The sequence below is a fragment of the Sardina pilchardus genome, chromosome 8, assembly GCF_963854185.1.
Source record: "Sardina pilchardus chromosome 8, fSarPil1.1, whole genome shotgun sequence".
NCBI classification, from domain to species: Eukaryota; Metazoa; Chordata; class Actinopteri; order Clupeiformes; family Clupeidae; genus Sardina; species Sardina pilchardus.
Genome location: NC_085001.1, coordinates 5,637,733 through 5,654,947, shown reverse-complemented (window position 1 = coordinate 5,654,947; position 17,215 = coordinate 5,637,733). Strand labels below are relative to the sequence as shown.

Below are 17,215 nucleotides of genomic sequence, written 5' to 3'. Positions count from 1 at the left end.
TAGTGGGTTTGGAGGAGGAGGAGGAGGAGGAGGAGGAGGGCGAAGTTTCCACATTGACGCACGGTGAGAGTGCACAACATATTGCAACCAAATAGCTGGCAGCCTATAGCTTGACAGACATACAGTAGGCTTCCCTAAAGTGAATACTGATAGTACATGTTGATATGTTGCAAAGAACAGGGTTGGTTTTGTATACTGTAGAATAGTGCAACTTGTGCTTCTATATGAATCAAACCAGCCGTTTTCATTTTATTTTCAGTCAATGAACATCGTCAGTTCATTATCAGTTAGTGAACATTAGGACCTATTAGACCTTGCACCATATTTAGATTTCTCGTATTGTTTTGGTAAGAGCAGAAATAAGAAGTCAGGGCCAGATATGCAACAAATATAACCAACCACCCAAATAAGCCCTTAAAAGCCTTTCTACGCACTCTTTACACTGTTGCTCTTTTGGACAGATCTGTGGACTGAAAATTACATTTAGAATTAGAAAATACAGGGGAAATGTGGTGGATATGTACAAATATAAAAAGAAATGTGTTCGCACCCCATCGCCCATGAAACCTGTTATTATAGAAGTCATCAGTTGTGGTATTTGGACCGTGAGAAGGCAACAGCAGGTGCTAGCCTAAGACATATCCACTGCACCCCCATACAGTGTTAGCATACCTGGTTCTATGACTCTATGGGCATGACACACCCTGTTGAAAATTCCTCTGAAAAAGGAATTGTGTGCTCACATTTTGGGTATGCTACATCTATGAAACACATTCCTGCCTTGGAATGCAATTGTTTCACTATTTTTTCAGAATATGGATTTTCTTAATGGAATTGGTGCACAGTGTATAAGTTTTACATCTCCAGAACTAGAACCATTGTATGTCCTGACTAGTCTTCCCCCAATTCAAGACCCTGGTTTGAAAGTCATCCACATTCCTAAAGGTCTTGTGGTTTCATAAACATAACCTAGCTTTGCTTCACAGCTGTTGCAGGTGCTGTTGTGCTGTGGCAGTGTGGGTCAGTGTTTTATTTGTTTGTATAGCCAACAGACAACATTACTGAATGTGTATATCTTTAAGCAACCAGCAGCATGTTGGTCCTGGTGTGTAAGCTAGCTAGTGCACCAATGCAGCCAACCTTAAGGGCTCGGTTACAGTGATGATGATGATGATGATGATGATGATGATGATGATGATGATGGTGATGATGAAGGGTTTATTGTCAAAGAAAGGCTGGGTCCCATTACTCTACCTGGATGAGGGCATGATTAAAGTCAGTCAGTGTGTCACAGAAGGTGTGGATCAGTAGGTGTGATGGACTGACATAACCACATCAGGTATGGCTCCTCGGATGCTCCTCGGATCAGGTGGAATGATTTAGTGTGATGCAGACTATAGGGTCAGCTGTTGTGGTAATTGCTTGAACTCTGATATTCCCAGTTTTATTGTTGGGGATGTCATTCTTGATCCATTATTAAATATACCAAAGGAAGATTATGTAGTGTGTGTGTGTGTGTGTGTGTGTGTGTGTAGCTTGTTCAGGGTTTATTTATTAGAGAGAAATGAACATAGAGAGAGAGAGAGAGAGAGAGAGAGAGAGAGAGAGAGAGAGAGAGAGAGAGAGAGAGGAGGGGGGGGGCAGTTCTATAAACTATCCTGTTACAATCTCTATCCCACACACTGGAAACCTGATGATGGTTTGCGATCTCCCTGTGCCGAGCGGGGCAAACTAATACCCGCCGTAACCAAACTCTGGGGTTTAATATTTCATCAGTGTCGAGAGTTGAGTTCCTCTGAAAAAGATGCCCCTGTCCAGTTTTCCCTGGACGCTCACCTGTTTCCCTCCAGCCCCTCTGCAGCAGGTGTTAGAACTGCATTGCATCAAGGTAACATTTCAAAAGAGGTCTGTATTATTTTTTAATGCATGCGACTTTCTCACCTATAGTTGGTCAGTGATTTTGTCGCTACATGGGCATTGTCACGTCGTGGTTGATTGATTGATTGATGGAGCTTCACTTGTTGAGCTGCCTCTCTGCAGAGCTAGATTACTTGATTTGGTGCTTTTTCTTTTCTTTCGTAAGAGTTTGGCTTGCGCTGGTAGTACTGTGTTCCAAGACAGAAATATTGATGGTGAGGAAATGCCTGACTATGCATGCTGGTGATGTTGCAAGCTGTTTGGATGCTTGTGTGCTCGACGTTAAGCACTTCATTCATCTGCACTGGAGATGATTAGATCCCGTGATTATACATGCTAATATGTATGCATTCATATGGTGTGTTCAAAGACGTACGGCGCAGAGGTTTCTGCATCTCTGTGTAACACTTACAGTATCTCAGTTATTATTGTGAAGAGTAATTTTGAACTTGAGTAAAACTGTGGTCCTGACCATGCACTCTCTTGGTTCGCTTTTTAGGTCCGAGAGTCAAAGTCCGCCACCATGTATCTCAACTCTCCAGGAAACGAGAATGTCTGCATGTCTTTGAACTTCATGGGGAAGAAACTCCGCAACCACGCGGTGGCTCCAGCCAAAAAACAACGTAGGTGCAGCTCAGCGTCCGTGGCCACACGCCTCCGGCACACTACGCCCCATGTAGCACATCACCTACTGTACTGTATGATGGGGGTTCAGGCGACTGTGTGCTAAGAGGAGAGACATTTTAAAAGAGGAGCAGCATACTGAAGTTTCATGCCCATCAACTGTGAAGTGACGCATCACAGAAACATTGGTTAAAAAATACAGTGCTATCATAGGGCACAGTTGTGGATTGAATGAAATGTCTGATAGAACATTTTATTTGAAATAATACTCAGCAGGAAATGTCATGGGGTGAACGATGCTCTCCAGTTCTGTAGTATAATTCCCTGTAGCAGTCTTGGAGTTATCAGAACAGTGTGTGTGTGTGTGTGTGTGTGTGTGTGTGTGTGTGTGTGCGCGTGTGTCTGTGTGTCTCTGTGTCTGTGTGTCTGTGGCTGTGTCTGTGTCTGTGTCTGTGTCTGTGTGTGTGTGTGTGTGTGTGTGTGTGTGTGTGTGTGTGTGTGTAACTGGATGTGGGTGTGGATCACTGGAATGCAGGAGCGGTTGAAGAGTCTGGCCAGAACACCACCATGTTGAGAACATTATCAGATGTGATGTAATTCATTTTTGTGAAGGCATTAGAGTTCCTGGTACCATTAGCTGTGTTTAAAAACAGACACTTTTGGGAGATGCCTTTGATGAATTTATTTTCAGATTGTTTTTTATTCTTTTGAACATAAATATATATATATATGTATATATATATTGCTTATCGTACCTATACTGTATTTTTGACAGCTGTTTACTGTCCTGTATTTTTGCAGGTGCATGGGAGACCACCACCCTGTCCACCTACACCGATGAGACAGTGGGTCGTGCCAACCTGGTCCGGACGCGCGCCGTCATGCCCGCCATGGAAGATCTGCCAGGAAGCGTGCCGGACCTGCGGGCAGACACCTGGCCGTGTCGCCCGTGCGCCATGCACAACACTCACCTGGACCAGGACAGAGAAACAGGTGAACTTTGCAGCAACAAACCCTCATAACTGGTCTCGCGGCTCCCTGGAAGTTCAGATGCCGAAGTGCATAGAAGTATTCATCTAGCCTACATCATATAAGTATATAAAACATACTCAACACACTCAAAAAGCCATAATGCTATTTCCAACAGGACAAATAACCGGCTAGCTATGCCAAGGTCATAGATGCAGTTCTCTGATAAAATGTGCATTGTACCTCAGACATTTTAAGCTGTATGAAATATGATTTTATCTGCGATTCAGGCTCCGTATAAAAACTGTGAATGCAAAAAGGGCTCCTTAACCCTAAGCTAGAGAGCTGATATCTTTCAAAGACATTTCAAAGTCAAACAAAGTTAGTCATTCTTGAAGGAAGATTCAAGAATGCAGAGATGAGGGCATCTGTAAGAGAATACGATTCTGAAAAACTATGTCACTGAACTGTCCTGAAGACTTGATGTTTCATGGCTGTCGCATACACACATTTTATTTATTTGATTTGTTTGTTCTTTGCATGAGAAGGCCAGGCAGACCTTCTTGACAGACAGAACTCATTTTTGTAGATGTAGACATACATAGATTATATTGTAGATAAATAAAACACTGTCCATGCTATTGCCTTGGTAACATTTCATTTTGATATTCATATCTATAATCAATAATAAACATGAATGTATAACATATCACTAATTACATTAATAAAGTGTACATTTTATTGAACAATCTGGGTTATGTGTGATTCTTTTCAGTGACATTATTATGATAGCAATTTACATGACATTCTGATCTCCATGCATTGCTTTTAGTGCTCATAGAAGCATAGTGTTGTGTCTGTATACATCCTGGCTTATTTGAGGCCCTTGTAATTAAAACAAAAATGTATGAGCCTAAATTGTATAGCATACGGCATCAATGAAGTAAGCTTCTGTGAGAGACAGTATCAATATCTTGCTCTGTCATCGTTTTGCACAAGCAGACATAGCAACACTGTAAGAGGAAACTGCATTTTGACCTGGCAAGCTGCTTTAAGGTGTCACTGACCTCTTTTTGTCACATCACTCAGATGCTGGCTGTTGGTCTGGATGCATTTTGCATTCTCTGCCACTAGAGGGCACCCACACATACATTTCTCCTAGACAGGAAAAAGTTTCCCAACAGTAGGCAGGGCCACAGAAATGTCTCGGTCTAAGCATTCTCTCAAAAGGAATCTCTGACTGCATTTTTTAATAAATTTGATAAATATAGCACCAGCAGAACTACGATTTCATGGCACTCCAATGCCCTTTATCTGATATCATGGTTCTTTACATTTTTACAAGGCTGAAGACTCAGGGAGATCATTTGTTTTGATTAGTAGTGTAAACTCCAACTCACAAAATTAAATCAACTAACCCCACCCATGTTGTTAATCAGTTTTATAGTCTGCTAATTCAAATGGAATTCTGTTATCTCACTTGTGAAATGTCTTGCAGTGTTACTAATAACATTCACATATCACTGACACTCCTAGCATTGGAGGTGGGCTCTGCGCTCGCCTGAATGAGTGAATCCCCTGCCTCTTAACCTCTGGTTGCCTCTTAACCATGACATTAATTCAGAGTGTGTTAGCCAACATACAGTAAGGTGAAATCTTATGAACCTTCTCAACCCACACTACCTAGTGTAAACCCACTCAGAAGAAGGCATGTGCTAATCTGATAGTCTCAGGTTTTCTACACAACATCATCCAGTCGGACCACATTTGTTAAAGAGATTAGTACAGTAATTGCTGCCTGGGCAATAAGACAGTTTGAATTAAAAGGGTATGTGCTGTTCTGGCAGGACAAGAGGCATCGTGGCTAGCCAAAGGTAGGAGGAAGTGGGACACGTTCAAGCACTGGATCTCCACCAAACACCAGAGTGAGGCCTCAGGCCACAGACCAGCAGGTAGATTCCCAACCAAACACCAGAGTGAGGCCTCAGGCCACAGACCAGCAGGTAGATCCCCACCTCTACAGGTGTCCTGTTCTGTAGAGCTAAGAGGGCCGTTAGTCATCACAGAGTGGTCACTCAGTGGCTCTGGGTCATTAAACATGACTTGTACTTTATTGACCCCTAAGAGGAAATTGCTGAGCTTCAGACCTCAGATAAGACAGATGTGAACATGTTACTGGATTTGCTGTTATCCTTAAAATGTTTGATTTGTTGACTTTTCAGATAGTGTTGACATTGGAATAATTCACTCATAAAAAGTTCATGGGGCAATCTTCATACAGGTGTTTGTTAATCTGCAACTAATTCTCTGCGTTGTCAGAGCCGGGTCCGTCCTGCTTGAACGGGCGGCACCTGCGGGATCGGGAGAGCGAGGGGGCGATGGACGTCAAGATCTTCATCCCGTACGACTCAGCCAAACTGTGCATCACACAAGTGCGTGGCCATCGCCTGACCCCCCCGGTGACATGAGCTTTGTGGTGGATCCTGACCCCCTCCATCTTTGTTTCTCATGTGACTAAGTCGTGTCTGGGTCGGTGGAGGCAGACACTGTATCCTTGTTGTGGAGGGCAGGATGGAGGTTTTGTTTTTCCTTGGGAGTGAGTCACATGTCAGTCACTCTCCCTGTTGCCTGGAGATGATGTTGCCATGGAGTGACCTCGGGTTGTTATTGTTAGTGTTCTCTGTGGCCCATCGCATCACTGAATGATTCAGCACAGATTCGCTGTTCGCTATACACTCTTACAGTAATATATAATAAGTATATAAGTAAGTATATATATAAATATACATATACAGTATTGTGTATGATATAAATATACAGTATAGTCTTATTTACTACTAGACAACACTATGTAGTGAACATGTCAATGTGATTTTTGCAATTCCAAGAGCACATTTTTTCTCATTTATTTTTGATTATTGATATTGATATTGATTATTTCAGATTGCAGATGACATGGTAGCAATGAGAAATAAACATCTGGAGATGGTTCAGGAGCTGGAGGAGAATTTTCTCATCGCCTCACGTGAGAATCAGGTGAACCCTCTGCACAGCACAGTATACGTATACAGTACACACACAGCCACAACACAGAAATGATAGACTCTATGTGTGTGTCTTTCTGTGTGTGGTGTGTTTGTATTAGTATGAATGGGTTGAACGTTGTCAAAATGTATTTCTTGTCTCGAAAGATGTGGCTTTCTTCTGACTTGGGTCAACAGGAAAGGACAGTGGTGAAAGTACGGAGTCACTACCAGACCAAGCTTAATGCCTTGAAGAGAATGCTGGCAATTTATCAGGAGAAAGTGGAAAGAAAGCATGCTTGTTGGGAGGAGAGAGTCAATGTGAGTTGTTGTGTTGTACTGTAAACTCTCCACAATGCACTGATTGTAAGAGTCCCAGCATTTGGTCCTGGTTTGGGTTTTGGTTTGTATGTATTTACACAGCAAGACCTTTGCCTGTCATCTGTTATAAACAGAAGCAAGTGTGGAATGTCTTATGCAATTTCCTACATTTTTAATCAAAATCATGAAGCTGTCTGCACTGTGTGCACTTAATGATTTAGTTATAAATGAACCACAGATGATGTACCGTAGTACCATTCTACAGTGAATCTGTTGGTCACATGTTGCCCTGGTTGTGTCATTGGTTGCATTGCCTGCAGTGTTATTCCCTCTTCACCTGCAGAAACTGCAGAGCCAGAATGAGAGCTTGCAGCAGGAGCAGAGGTCCATGCAGGAGAGGAGCAGAGAGGAGATGGCCTCGTGGCAGGGAGAGAAGGTCTGACCAGCGGCCTCTGTGTGAGAGGGTTGAGGTGCACTCCACTCCACACAAGTTTCAGATGAAAATGGGATGTTTGACGTAATACTGTGTGTCACGTGTGAAATCATATTGGAAAATCCGGCTTTTGTGGTCAGAGAGACTCTTACAAATTAACTTTACAACAAAACGACAACAAAACAAAAATGTCAACCATGCTTAAAGCTGCATAGTAAAATCAGTGGACAAAGTCAATAGACAGAGCAAAACCATCACATGACAGATTACTAAACACCAGACACATTGCATCTTTGTTTCTAGTTGTGCTCAAACCTAACTTCCTTTGGTTAGTTACCGATGACTTTACTATAAAGTGAAGTCCTTTTTACATAAATGACCATAATTCAGGAAATGCAATCAGTAACTTTTTGAAGAAGTCAGAAATCATAACAGCACACTCTCTTGTCTTTCAGGGTAGGATGATGGAGCTGTTCTCCAGCAGATTAGACCTTCTCCACAGCCACCAGGCATCAAGTGAGTGAATACATTGTTTTTGTAGCCAGATATTTTTTTCTAGAACGTGGTGCAGTGTCCTTGTGTGTGTGTGCTGGTGCATGTGTGTATTTGTGGATGAAATAAGGATGAAAGAGACCTCGGCTTTATAGTGTTTGCTTGCTTGCTACCTGCGTGTGTGTGTGTGTGTGTGTGTGTGTGTGTGTGTGTGTGTGTGTGTGTGTGTGTGTGTGTGTGTGTGTGTGTGTGTGTGTGTGTGTGTGTGTGTGTGTTTGTGTGAGTGTTTGTGTAAGTGTTTGTCTGTCTTGAATTTCCCTTTGGGGACCAATAAAGTATCTATCTACAGTATCTTGTGTGTGTACAATAGGACTGTGCTTTCAATATCAAAATATCAATATATATCGTATCAGCACTTGCACAATATATCGTATGGCATCGTATCACCACTGCTGCCAAATATCGATATTTTTCATTAAAGCATTACAGTAGGCTGTGCAAAAATATATGCAGCTGACTATCGCTGTATATTTATCATTTGTCTGATTCATTAGTATCATTTGAATAGATCAGTATAATGTGATCTACTGTAATGTGATCTATTATACTGCCCAGGTGGTACACAGCAAATTGTGTTTCCAGCTCTATTTTTGCATTTACTGTCAAATGGATTGAAACCATATCACCATATGTATTGTGATGTGTACCGTATCGTGATGTCCTTCCCAAAACACTGCCCTGGTGTAGGTGTGTATGTGGGCAGAAGCGCCCCTAACCGCAGCCGTTTGTCCCACAGCCCTGCAGGAGCTGCAGATGGCTCGGCTGGAGGTGGGGAGGGTGCAGGAGATGCTCCGACCCCCCGAGCCAGAGGAGGAGCCCCAGGTGGAGCCCCAGGAGCAGGAGGAGGAGGTGGCGGCTCAGGCCAATGCTGAGCAGGTGAGCTACAGGATCCACAGGCCAGTGTGCTGGAGGGCGGGCACCTGGTTGTGTTGGCACACATGACAGTGCGGCAGGCCTTCAGCCGTGGCCTACTGGTTAGGGCTTGGGGCTTGTAACTGGAGGGTTGCCGGTTCGATCCCCGACCAGTCCACGGCTGAAGTGCCCTTGAGCAAGGCACCTAACCCCTCACTGCTCCCCGAGCGCTGCTGGTTGGGCAGGCAGCTCACTGCTCTGGGTTAGTGTGTAATTCACCTCACTGTGTGTTCACTGTGTGCAGTGTGTGTTCACTAATTCGGTTAAATTGGGTTAAATGCAGAGAAAGGAATTTCCCTCACGGGATCAAAAAAGTACCGGTATATATTCTATTCTATTCTATTCTTCAGACCAGGTTGGCACAACCTAACGCCTCACCTACTGCATGTAGGTGGACCACGTGGTCATCTCCTACACACCTGCCAGGTGGTGTCACCAGTACGTTGCTCTCCTGATAGCCAATGGCCCAGCAGTCAGGAGAAGGGGACTCTTTCTCCCCTGTTGGCAATGTCATTGTCCTGATGTGTCCTGATAGTGCACTAGGGGACAATACAGACATTCAGTAGACATGTCATGCTTACAGCCCCGTGCTTTTTGTTGACCATATTGTAATTGTATTCATCTAACAATGTCTTAGTAGTGTAGCTGTGACTATGAGTATGGTGCTTTGACTGAAACTCCAACTCTTCTTTTTTTGTTTTAATGTAATGATGATCAGCCACCACTAGAGGGAGCCCAAGCTCGTCTGCAGAACCTGAAGGAGAGTCTATTCAGGAGAGAGCGAGAGATCTCCCAGTATCTGGAGGGAGATGACGACTCCCCATACACTGTGACCAAGACGGCTCTCCTCAAAGCTGTGGTGCAGAAAGTGAGACTATGATACCAGTGCTATTGCTGTCTACGGTCCCACAAATGTAGCCTAATTTTTAAAAAATTCTGATTTGTCATTATTTAGAATAATTAAAGCTCATTGCCCTATTGAGTACTATTGGTGCGAATGTGCTCGTGCAGGCTCATTATATCTATGGCGAGGTGGCGGAGGCCAAGGCCCTGGTGGACCAGATGGCAGAGGAGAACCGTGGAGAGCTGGCTGAGGTTAAAGAGAGTCTGGACCAGGCTGACACAGCAGCACTCACGGAGCCTCAGGGGAAGGCAGACAAGACAGACTCACAATTGTAAAACCATCCTTAATACTCTTGCGCTCTGTACAGTTCATTTTAGTGCAGAAAAGTGTCCATCATTTGCTAGACTAGAGGGTGGGTTACATGTATTGTTATGGCTCAGAAGCTATAGCTGGAACCCATGCTTAGTGTAGTTGTCACTTTAGTAGCAGTTAATGTATTATGTAAATATCAATGTAAATGTGATTGAAATGTAGGTGTAAATGTATGGTATTGGTCATACTTGGATTGATAAATTATTATAGTTGAAAGTTATTGTATTGACATCAAGATGATAGCCTATTTAGAAGGAATTGCTGGAAAGTATACTTGCTTGTTGTAATTTGAAATGTAAGCAGTGACTAAATTGATGATTGTAATGTAAAACTATAGCCCTTGGGGTAGTTTATTATTTGCATATATTAACATGCAGATCTGATCTTTCTCATTCTAGTCCTGACCAGGATCCTTCTGAGACCTGTGAGTTGAAACTGACGACCAGACAGCGGCTGCAGAAGTTTGAGCTGACGGAGCTGGCCTGGGATCTGATCATGACCGGCTCTACTGCCTGCCTCTCTGGTAGCAACTTCCAACAGCCACACAGATCATTTTCTCAGCCTTTTCTGTCTGTTATAGTGTATGTGTTACTGCTGGTGATTACTATGTGTAATGGTGGAAGTTATTGTGCAACTTGTCATTCACTCTGTTTGGAAACCTGCTTTCAGTTCCCGAGTATGGGCAGGAGCCTGCAGATGGTGAAAAGGAGATTGATCCTGTGGTAAGGATGCACAAGCACACACACAACACACACACAAAGACAGACAGAGAGATAGGGAGAGAGAGAGAGAAAACAAAACAGACACACAGACAGACACACAGACGATTGCAATACACTTTCCAAACTGCTTTTGTCTTTTGTCTTGTCACCATCACCATTTCACACCAGGATCTGGAAAACTTCAAGAAGAGTGAGTTCCTGCCATCAGACACAGAAAAGAGTGTGGGACAACAACTACTGGTCCTACAATCTGAGGTGTGTGTGTGTGTGTGTGTGTGTGTGTGTGTGTGTGTGTGTGTGTGAGAAAGAGAGAGATAGCGTTTTCCAATTTGAGGTGACTGATGCCACTTCTCAAAGCACTAACAAACTCCACTGCACGTCTTATATCTGTCATCAGCCAAAAGGTATTTTTTAAGATAAAGGTCATATTATGACTCTGTTGCAGCTGAAGCAGCTGAAAGATGAGCACAAGAAGACCGTGGAGAACTACACAGCCGAGAGGACCATGAGGAAGAAGTACTACAACATGGTGGAGAATATGAAAGGTAAGTGGGGGGAAAAGCTTCTCGTCACAGAACATCACCTCTTTTCTTTAGATATGTCACAGGCCTTCTCCTTTAACCTGGGTCCATGCGCCAGTCTGCACAGGAAGATTTTGCTGGGAAAGTCCCAATGACTTGGTCTCTGGTCATTTCAGGGCAAATTCCAAAAAGGCAAGGTCCGTGAAACAAAACAGATCTTAAGCAGATTGTAGCCTCTTTTTAAACAGCTTTAACTTGTTAATGGGCCCAGTTCTGAGAAGTTTATGGCTCCCATACCCAGGGCTGTGTGGACATATTCTATCAATTTCTTCTATCGGGCTCTCTGTAACCGTTTGTTGAGCAGAGGACTAGCTTTCCTTCATGTAATGGCAGTTATTCTTTGAGTGTGTGTTTGGTTGGGGGGGGGGGGGGGGGGGGGTAAGGAGACGGGTGTCTCTGGGCTCTTCAGGCTCTTCAGGTGGGCACCCTCCATGCGTGGTGTTTCATGGATGGACACACAACACCCAGTAGATGACACCTCAAGAGGTTTTAAGTGACCCACTCTGCTTCAACCCCTCTGATTGGCTGATGGTCATCTACTGTAGCTGCTAACTTCTCATCCTTTCTGACATAAATCTAGTTTACATGTGACTTCAGAGCAGCTACATTAATGATAGCTAGTGCAGAGCCTGTTTGTTCGTATAACATGAAGTTTGGCACTGCACACACTCGTGCCATTAGGATGACACCCACCAAATTTGAGAGCAGTCGGATGAGTGGTTTGAGAGTTATGCGTGGAACAGACAGACAGACAGACAGACAGAGTGACACACAGACAGACGTTCCTTGCATTTAACGATAGATGAAGTTGTTAGTTTGTATATTATTTATTGAGATAGTTGAATTTGTCTCCTCCAACACAGTGTGTGCGTTATGTAACACGTGCAGGTAAAATCCGAGTGTTCTGTCGGATCAGGCCAATGAACCGGACCGAGATAGCCCGAGGAGACTCCACCATTGTGTCCCGACTAGACGAATATTCCATCACCGTGGAGACGGCTCGTGGTCAACGAGAGTTCCAGTTCGACCGAATATTTGACACTCGATGTTCTCAGGAAGAGGTGTTCCAAGACACTAATAGGTAGCACATTATCATAACACTAACACTATCATAACACTAACAATAATTTTTAAGGTGTTTTTGGGACCAGTTTTAAGTGACATTAATCAAATAATTAGCTTATATCTGGTACTATAACACTGTTGATTTTAATTTACTTGATTTTAATTTACTTGATTCTATCCCAGACTCATTCAGTCGGCCATTGATGGTTTCAATGTGTGCATCTTTGCCTATGGGCAGACTGGTTCAGGGAAAACCTACACAATGGTGGGAGATAAACACCTGAAGAACCCAGGCATCATCCCCCGAACATTTAATAAGATTTTTGACATCATTCATGAAAACGAGGCAAAGTTTGACATCAAGGTAAGGCCTCAGCCACGACTCTCAGAGTACTATACACTCTGGTTTGTATTTGCTCTACCAGTTTATGATGGATGATATTAAGAAAATTGAACTAGTATACCTATTCTCTCCTTATTTCTCTCCTCTTCTCTCTTCTGCATTACTCCTCTCACCCCCCTTTGTTCATTTGTTCTACACCTCTCTCTTTTCATCCCCTGATTTCTCTTCCTTCCCCACTTCTCTCTTCTCTCCTCCGCTCCTCCCTCCTTCCCTCCCCTCTCCCCCTCTCCTCCTGTTCCGTGTCCGAGCTCTCCTCAGGTCTCTGCCTACATGCTGGAGCTGTATAATGACCGCCTGCAGGACCTCTTTGTCAGTCCCGCCGAGGCATTCAGCAAGCGGATTGAAATGAAGAAGGACAAAAAGGGGCTTGTCTTTGCCCAGGGAGCAGAGACAAAGCAGGCGGCCAGTCCCAGCGAGCTCTTTGCCCTGTTCGAGCAGGGCTGCGCGAACCGCCATATCGCCGCCACCAGTATGTTCTTAATGAAGCCTCAAAGAGGGCCTTGCTAAATGGTTTGGATTAATTGCTTTAGTCACAGACACTAGTAATGTATGGAGGGTACATCATTACGGTGGCTGTTTTCAAGGGGGGAGTGGTGCCAAGGCTTGCCATAGTGTAACAGGAGACGTTTGTGTACTTCACTAATGCTGACATTAGTGGTTTATTCCTACCAGTGAAATGCTATTAGTTAGTACAAGTATGGATGATACAGGAAATCAGGTGTCATACTGTATCATAAGTATCTGGTGGCAGTGAAGTTGCATGTCTGCTTGGTCCATGACATTTTTGAGACCCCTTTACTGCCTAAACGTTAAATGACCATAAAGACATTACATTCACATTTAGTCATTTGTAAATATTTTTTCTTTCCATGCGGTTTAGAGTTGCTGTATTGCATAGGTACAGTATACACTGATGCAAGGAGATGTGTTCCCCGGGTTTCGTAGCCGTAACCTTGATGTCAAACACAGAGCAAATTCATTGATAAAAGTAAAAAAAACCCTCAAGGACACCTCAATGTGACAGATGAGTTGTGGGCTTTGTTGTCTGTCCTGTCGCTCCTCAGAGATGAACGTGGAGAGCTCGCGCTCGCACCTGATCATCGGCATCATGGTGGAGAACCGGAATCTGACCAATGGAACCGTGTGCTACGGCAAGCTCAGCCTGGTGGACCTGGCGGGCAGTGAGCGGGCCGCCAAGACAGGAGCGAAAGACAGCCAGCTGAAGGTGTCCACATTCACTCCGCATTCACTCCGCATTCACTCCAGTTATCCACTCTGCATTCACTCCAGTTATCCACTCTGCATTCACTCCAGTTATCCACTCTGCATTCACTCTGCATTCACTCCAGTTATCCTCTCTGCATTCACTCTGCATCCACTCCGCATTCACTCCGCATTCACTCCAGTTATCCACTTTGCATCCACTCTGCATTCACTCCAGTTATCCTCTCTGCATTCACTCCAGTTATCCACTCTGCATTCACTCCAGTTATCCACTCTGCATTCACTCCAGTTATCCACTCCAGTTATCCACTCCGCATTCACTCCAGTTATCCACTCCGCATTCACTCCAGTTATCCACTCTGCATTCACTCTGCATTCACTCCACTTATCCGCTCTGCATTCACTCCAGTTATCCACTCTGCATCCACTCTGCATTCACTCTAGTTCCTCTATTATAGATGCAGGATGTTATAGCATATCCTCCGAGAAGGTTGGAGGAAGTTCAGTATCAGTGGCTCAGAGCATACTGTACAGTATGTGTGACTTGTCGTGTGATATGTAAGGAAAATGTTTGAATATACAGTAGATGGTGCATGCACATACACAGTCGAAGTGTCGGGTGAACGTAAAGCTTTGAGTACTTGCTGTATTTCAGTAGCTGCTGAATTCTCACTGTGCCATTCTGCCATTGAGCTGCTCCTTCTGCCACACATACACATACATAACGTTTAGATGGTTCATTGTCCTGTCTCGGTGTGTGTGTCTGAATGACTGAATTACAATTACATTTGTCGTAACATTCCTTTGTAATAAGGAGTCTAGTTTGGTTACCCTGACTCAATCTCACTCATTCTTTTTCTCTATCTCTCTCTCTCTCTCTCTCTCTCTCTCTCTCTCTGTAGGAGGCCAACTCCATTAACAAGTCTCTCAGCGCGCTGGGGGACGTCATCTCGGCCCTGTCCTCAGATCAGCCGCACGTCCCCTACCGCAACAACAAGCTGACACAGGCCATGCAGGACTCACTGGGGGGCAACGCCAAAACTCTCATGTTTGTCAACATCTCTCCCTCCGACTGCAACGTCGAGGAAACCCTCACTTCGCTTATGTAAGAGACCACTAAGTGTGGGGTTCAGGAAATAAGTATTCTGTCTGAAAGCGGTTTCTGAAATGGTCAGTTCATTTGAGTCGCTTTAATCATTGCAATTATTCTAAGAAGCATGCAAATTGCTTCATGATTGCTTATAAGAGAAACTGGTGTTTTTGTGTTCTTTTTCTTTCGTAGTTATGCTACGCGGGTGAAAGCGATCACCAATAATGCACAGAGGAACATGGACAGTAAGGAGATTGCACAATTGAAAGAGGTTAGTTTTGTGCAGTCATGATTAGATTACACACACACACACACACACACACACACACACACACACACACACACACACACACACACACACACAACTTATATAACTCCAATAACTCCAGTCTTACATACAGTATAATTCCACTCTATTGTTGCTGACTTCACTTTTCTTGTCATACATATAAGTCCACTCTGTTGTGTCTGAGTGCACTGCTCTTGTCCTCTGTGTAGATCAGCTGTTGTGTCTGAGTGCACTGCTCTTGTCCTCTGTGTAGATCATCTGTTGTGTCTGAGTGCACTGCTCTTGTCCTCTGTGTAGATCATTGTTAAACTCCGATCTGGACAACCTGTGGAGGAAGAAGATGTGTAATGATCCCTCTCAAGACTCAACACACATGTACACCCAAACAAACACCAACTATACATGCACAGCGATGGATTTAATACACATGGTCAGTTACTGTAGACTGACCAGACCCAGTAGTGTCAGATGGATGTCTAATAGCAGTTAAATGTTTTGAGATTGGTTTGTGGTTTTGGCAATATGGCAACACACAACATGCATCAGTAGACATGTAGACAGTAGACATGCAAACAGATGACAGACAGACAGAGGGTGATGTGTACTTCATTAATCCACTTGATCAGATTAATCTCATTCACTGTTTGCTTCTCAGTGTGGCTGTGGACATCAGCTAGTGTAGCCTACTATAGTGTTTGGCACTGTGAATTGTAGACGTTTGCCAGTGAAGAACTGATGTGATTTCCAGAGTTTTAGATGTTTAATTACGCTTTCTTGTTATTTTTTCCTGAATTGTGTGTGCGTGTTTCGTGTGTGCGTGTCTGTATCTGTGTGTGCATGTCTGTATCTGTGTGTGCATGTCTGTATCTGTGTGTGTGTATCTGTGTGTGTGTGTGTGCGCGCACCTTCCTGTAAGTCCACCCCCTGTGCGTGTTAAGCTGAGGCGCTGAGAGGTGAGCGTGGCGGCGGGAGGCCCGCGGGAGTCAGCTGGGGCCAGGGCATGGCGTGCTGGGCAGCAATGGGAGCCGCGGTGCGGGGAGAATGGGCCAGCGGGGAGGGGGGGGGGGCATGGGGGGGCACGGGGGGAGGAGAGGGAGGGGGGGGGGGGCCAGCAGGAGAGCGGTGAGGGCAATTACGGAGTCACTTGGCCAGTTGGTGCTGCTATTGTGGGAAACGCACAGAGCGTGCCGTGCGCTAAGGGCCCCCGCTTGGCAGGTAAAGGCCCAGACACGCAGCAGAGAGAGCGGAGAGGAGCGGAGGGGGTTAGGATGAGGAGAGCGCACGGGACGCCATGCGATGTCCAAGGCAGTCACGCAGGCATATCCCATTGCAGTAAACAGACGGGGTCACAAAAACAGACTCGAAAGGGTCAGGCCTTGTTGGTTTTGCGGACAACAGGGAGTGCTCTAAAATTAGAGCGAGGGGCTTCTGTGTCACACAAGGACAGTGATGGGCAGTGAATGGATGACCGTTACTGATATGAACTTTTCTCCCCGACAACAACAAAAAAGCTGCTCATTTTCTCCATGAGTTCACGTGACCGATAGGCTCAGGGGTTCTACTGTATAGAGCCCCATCTAGGTCACCTGTCTGTGGGCCCAGTATAAATAGCGCTTTCATGTCATTGCTCTACAACTTATAAAAGTCACAAAAGTGTTTTACATGCTCCCTAGCCTCGTAATTCTTCCGTGGCTGTGAAGAGTGTTGCGGTAACTGCCTAGAAAAACAAACACAGCAAGAACAGGAAATATTTCAAGACAAGAGCCAAACACTCAGTTATATAAACATTCCAAAATCCCTCAGCCTAATGCTTAGGTTCCCCGTGATTATCATCAGTTTGGGATTCAGGAATTATCCATTTACATGATATGCCA

The 17,215-nt window shown here is 44.5% G+C and overlaps 1 protein-coding gene across 1 annotated transcript; it reads left to right on the top strand.

Annotated features, from left to right (window-relative positions):
* Positions 1-11,215: 11,215 nt before the first annotated feature.
* On the top strand, positions 11,216-15,749 carry si:dkey-96l17.6 (uncharacterized). Its single transcript, XM_062542272.1, has 8 exons — positions 11,216-11,234; positions 12,159-12,351; positions 12,519-12,699; positions 12,997-13,207; positions 13,803-13,963; positions 14,865-15,067; positions 15,245-15,323; positions 15,639-15,749. The coding sequence occupies exons 1-8, from the start codon at positions 11,216-11,218 to the stop codon at positions 15,687-15,689; spliced, it is 1,098 nt and encodes a 365-aa protein (XP_062398256.1). The 3' UTR covers positions 15,690-15,749.
* Positions 15,750-17,215: the final 1,466 nt, after the last annotated feature.

Coding starts and splice junctions, on each gene's coding strand:
- si:dkey-96l17.6 (XM_062542272.1), top strand. Junction 12,700..12,996: donor AGGCAAAGTTTGACATCAAG/GTAAGGCCTCAG, acceptor AGCTCTCCTCAG/GTCTCTGCCTACATGCTGGA. Junction 13,208..13,802: donor CCGCCATATCGCCGCCACCA/GTATGTTCTTAA, acceptor GTCGCTCCTCAG/AGATGAACGTGGAGAGCTCG.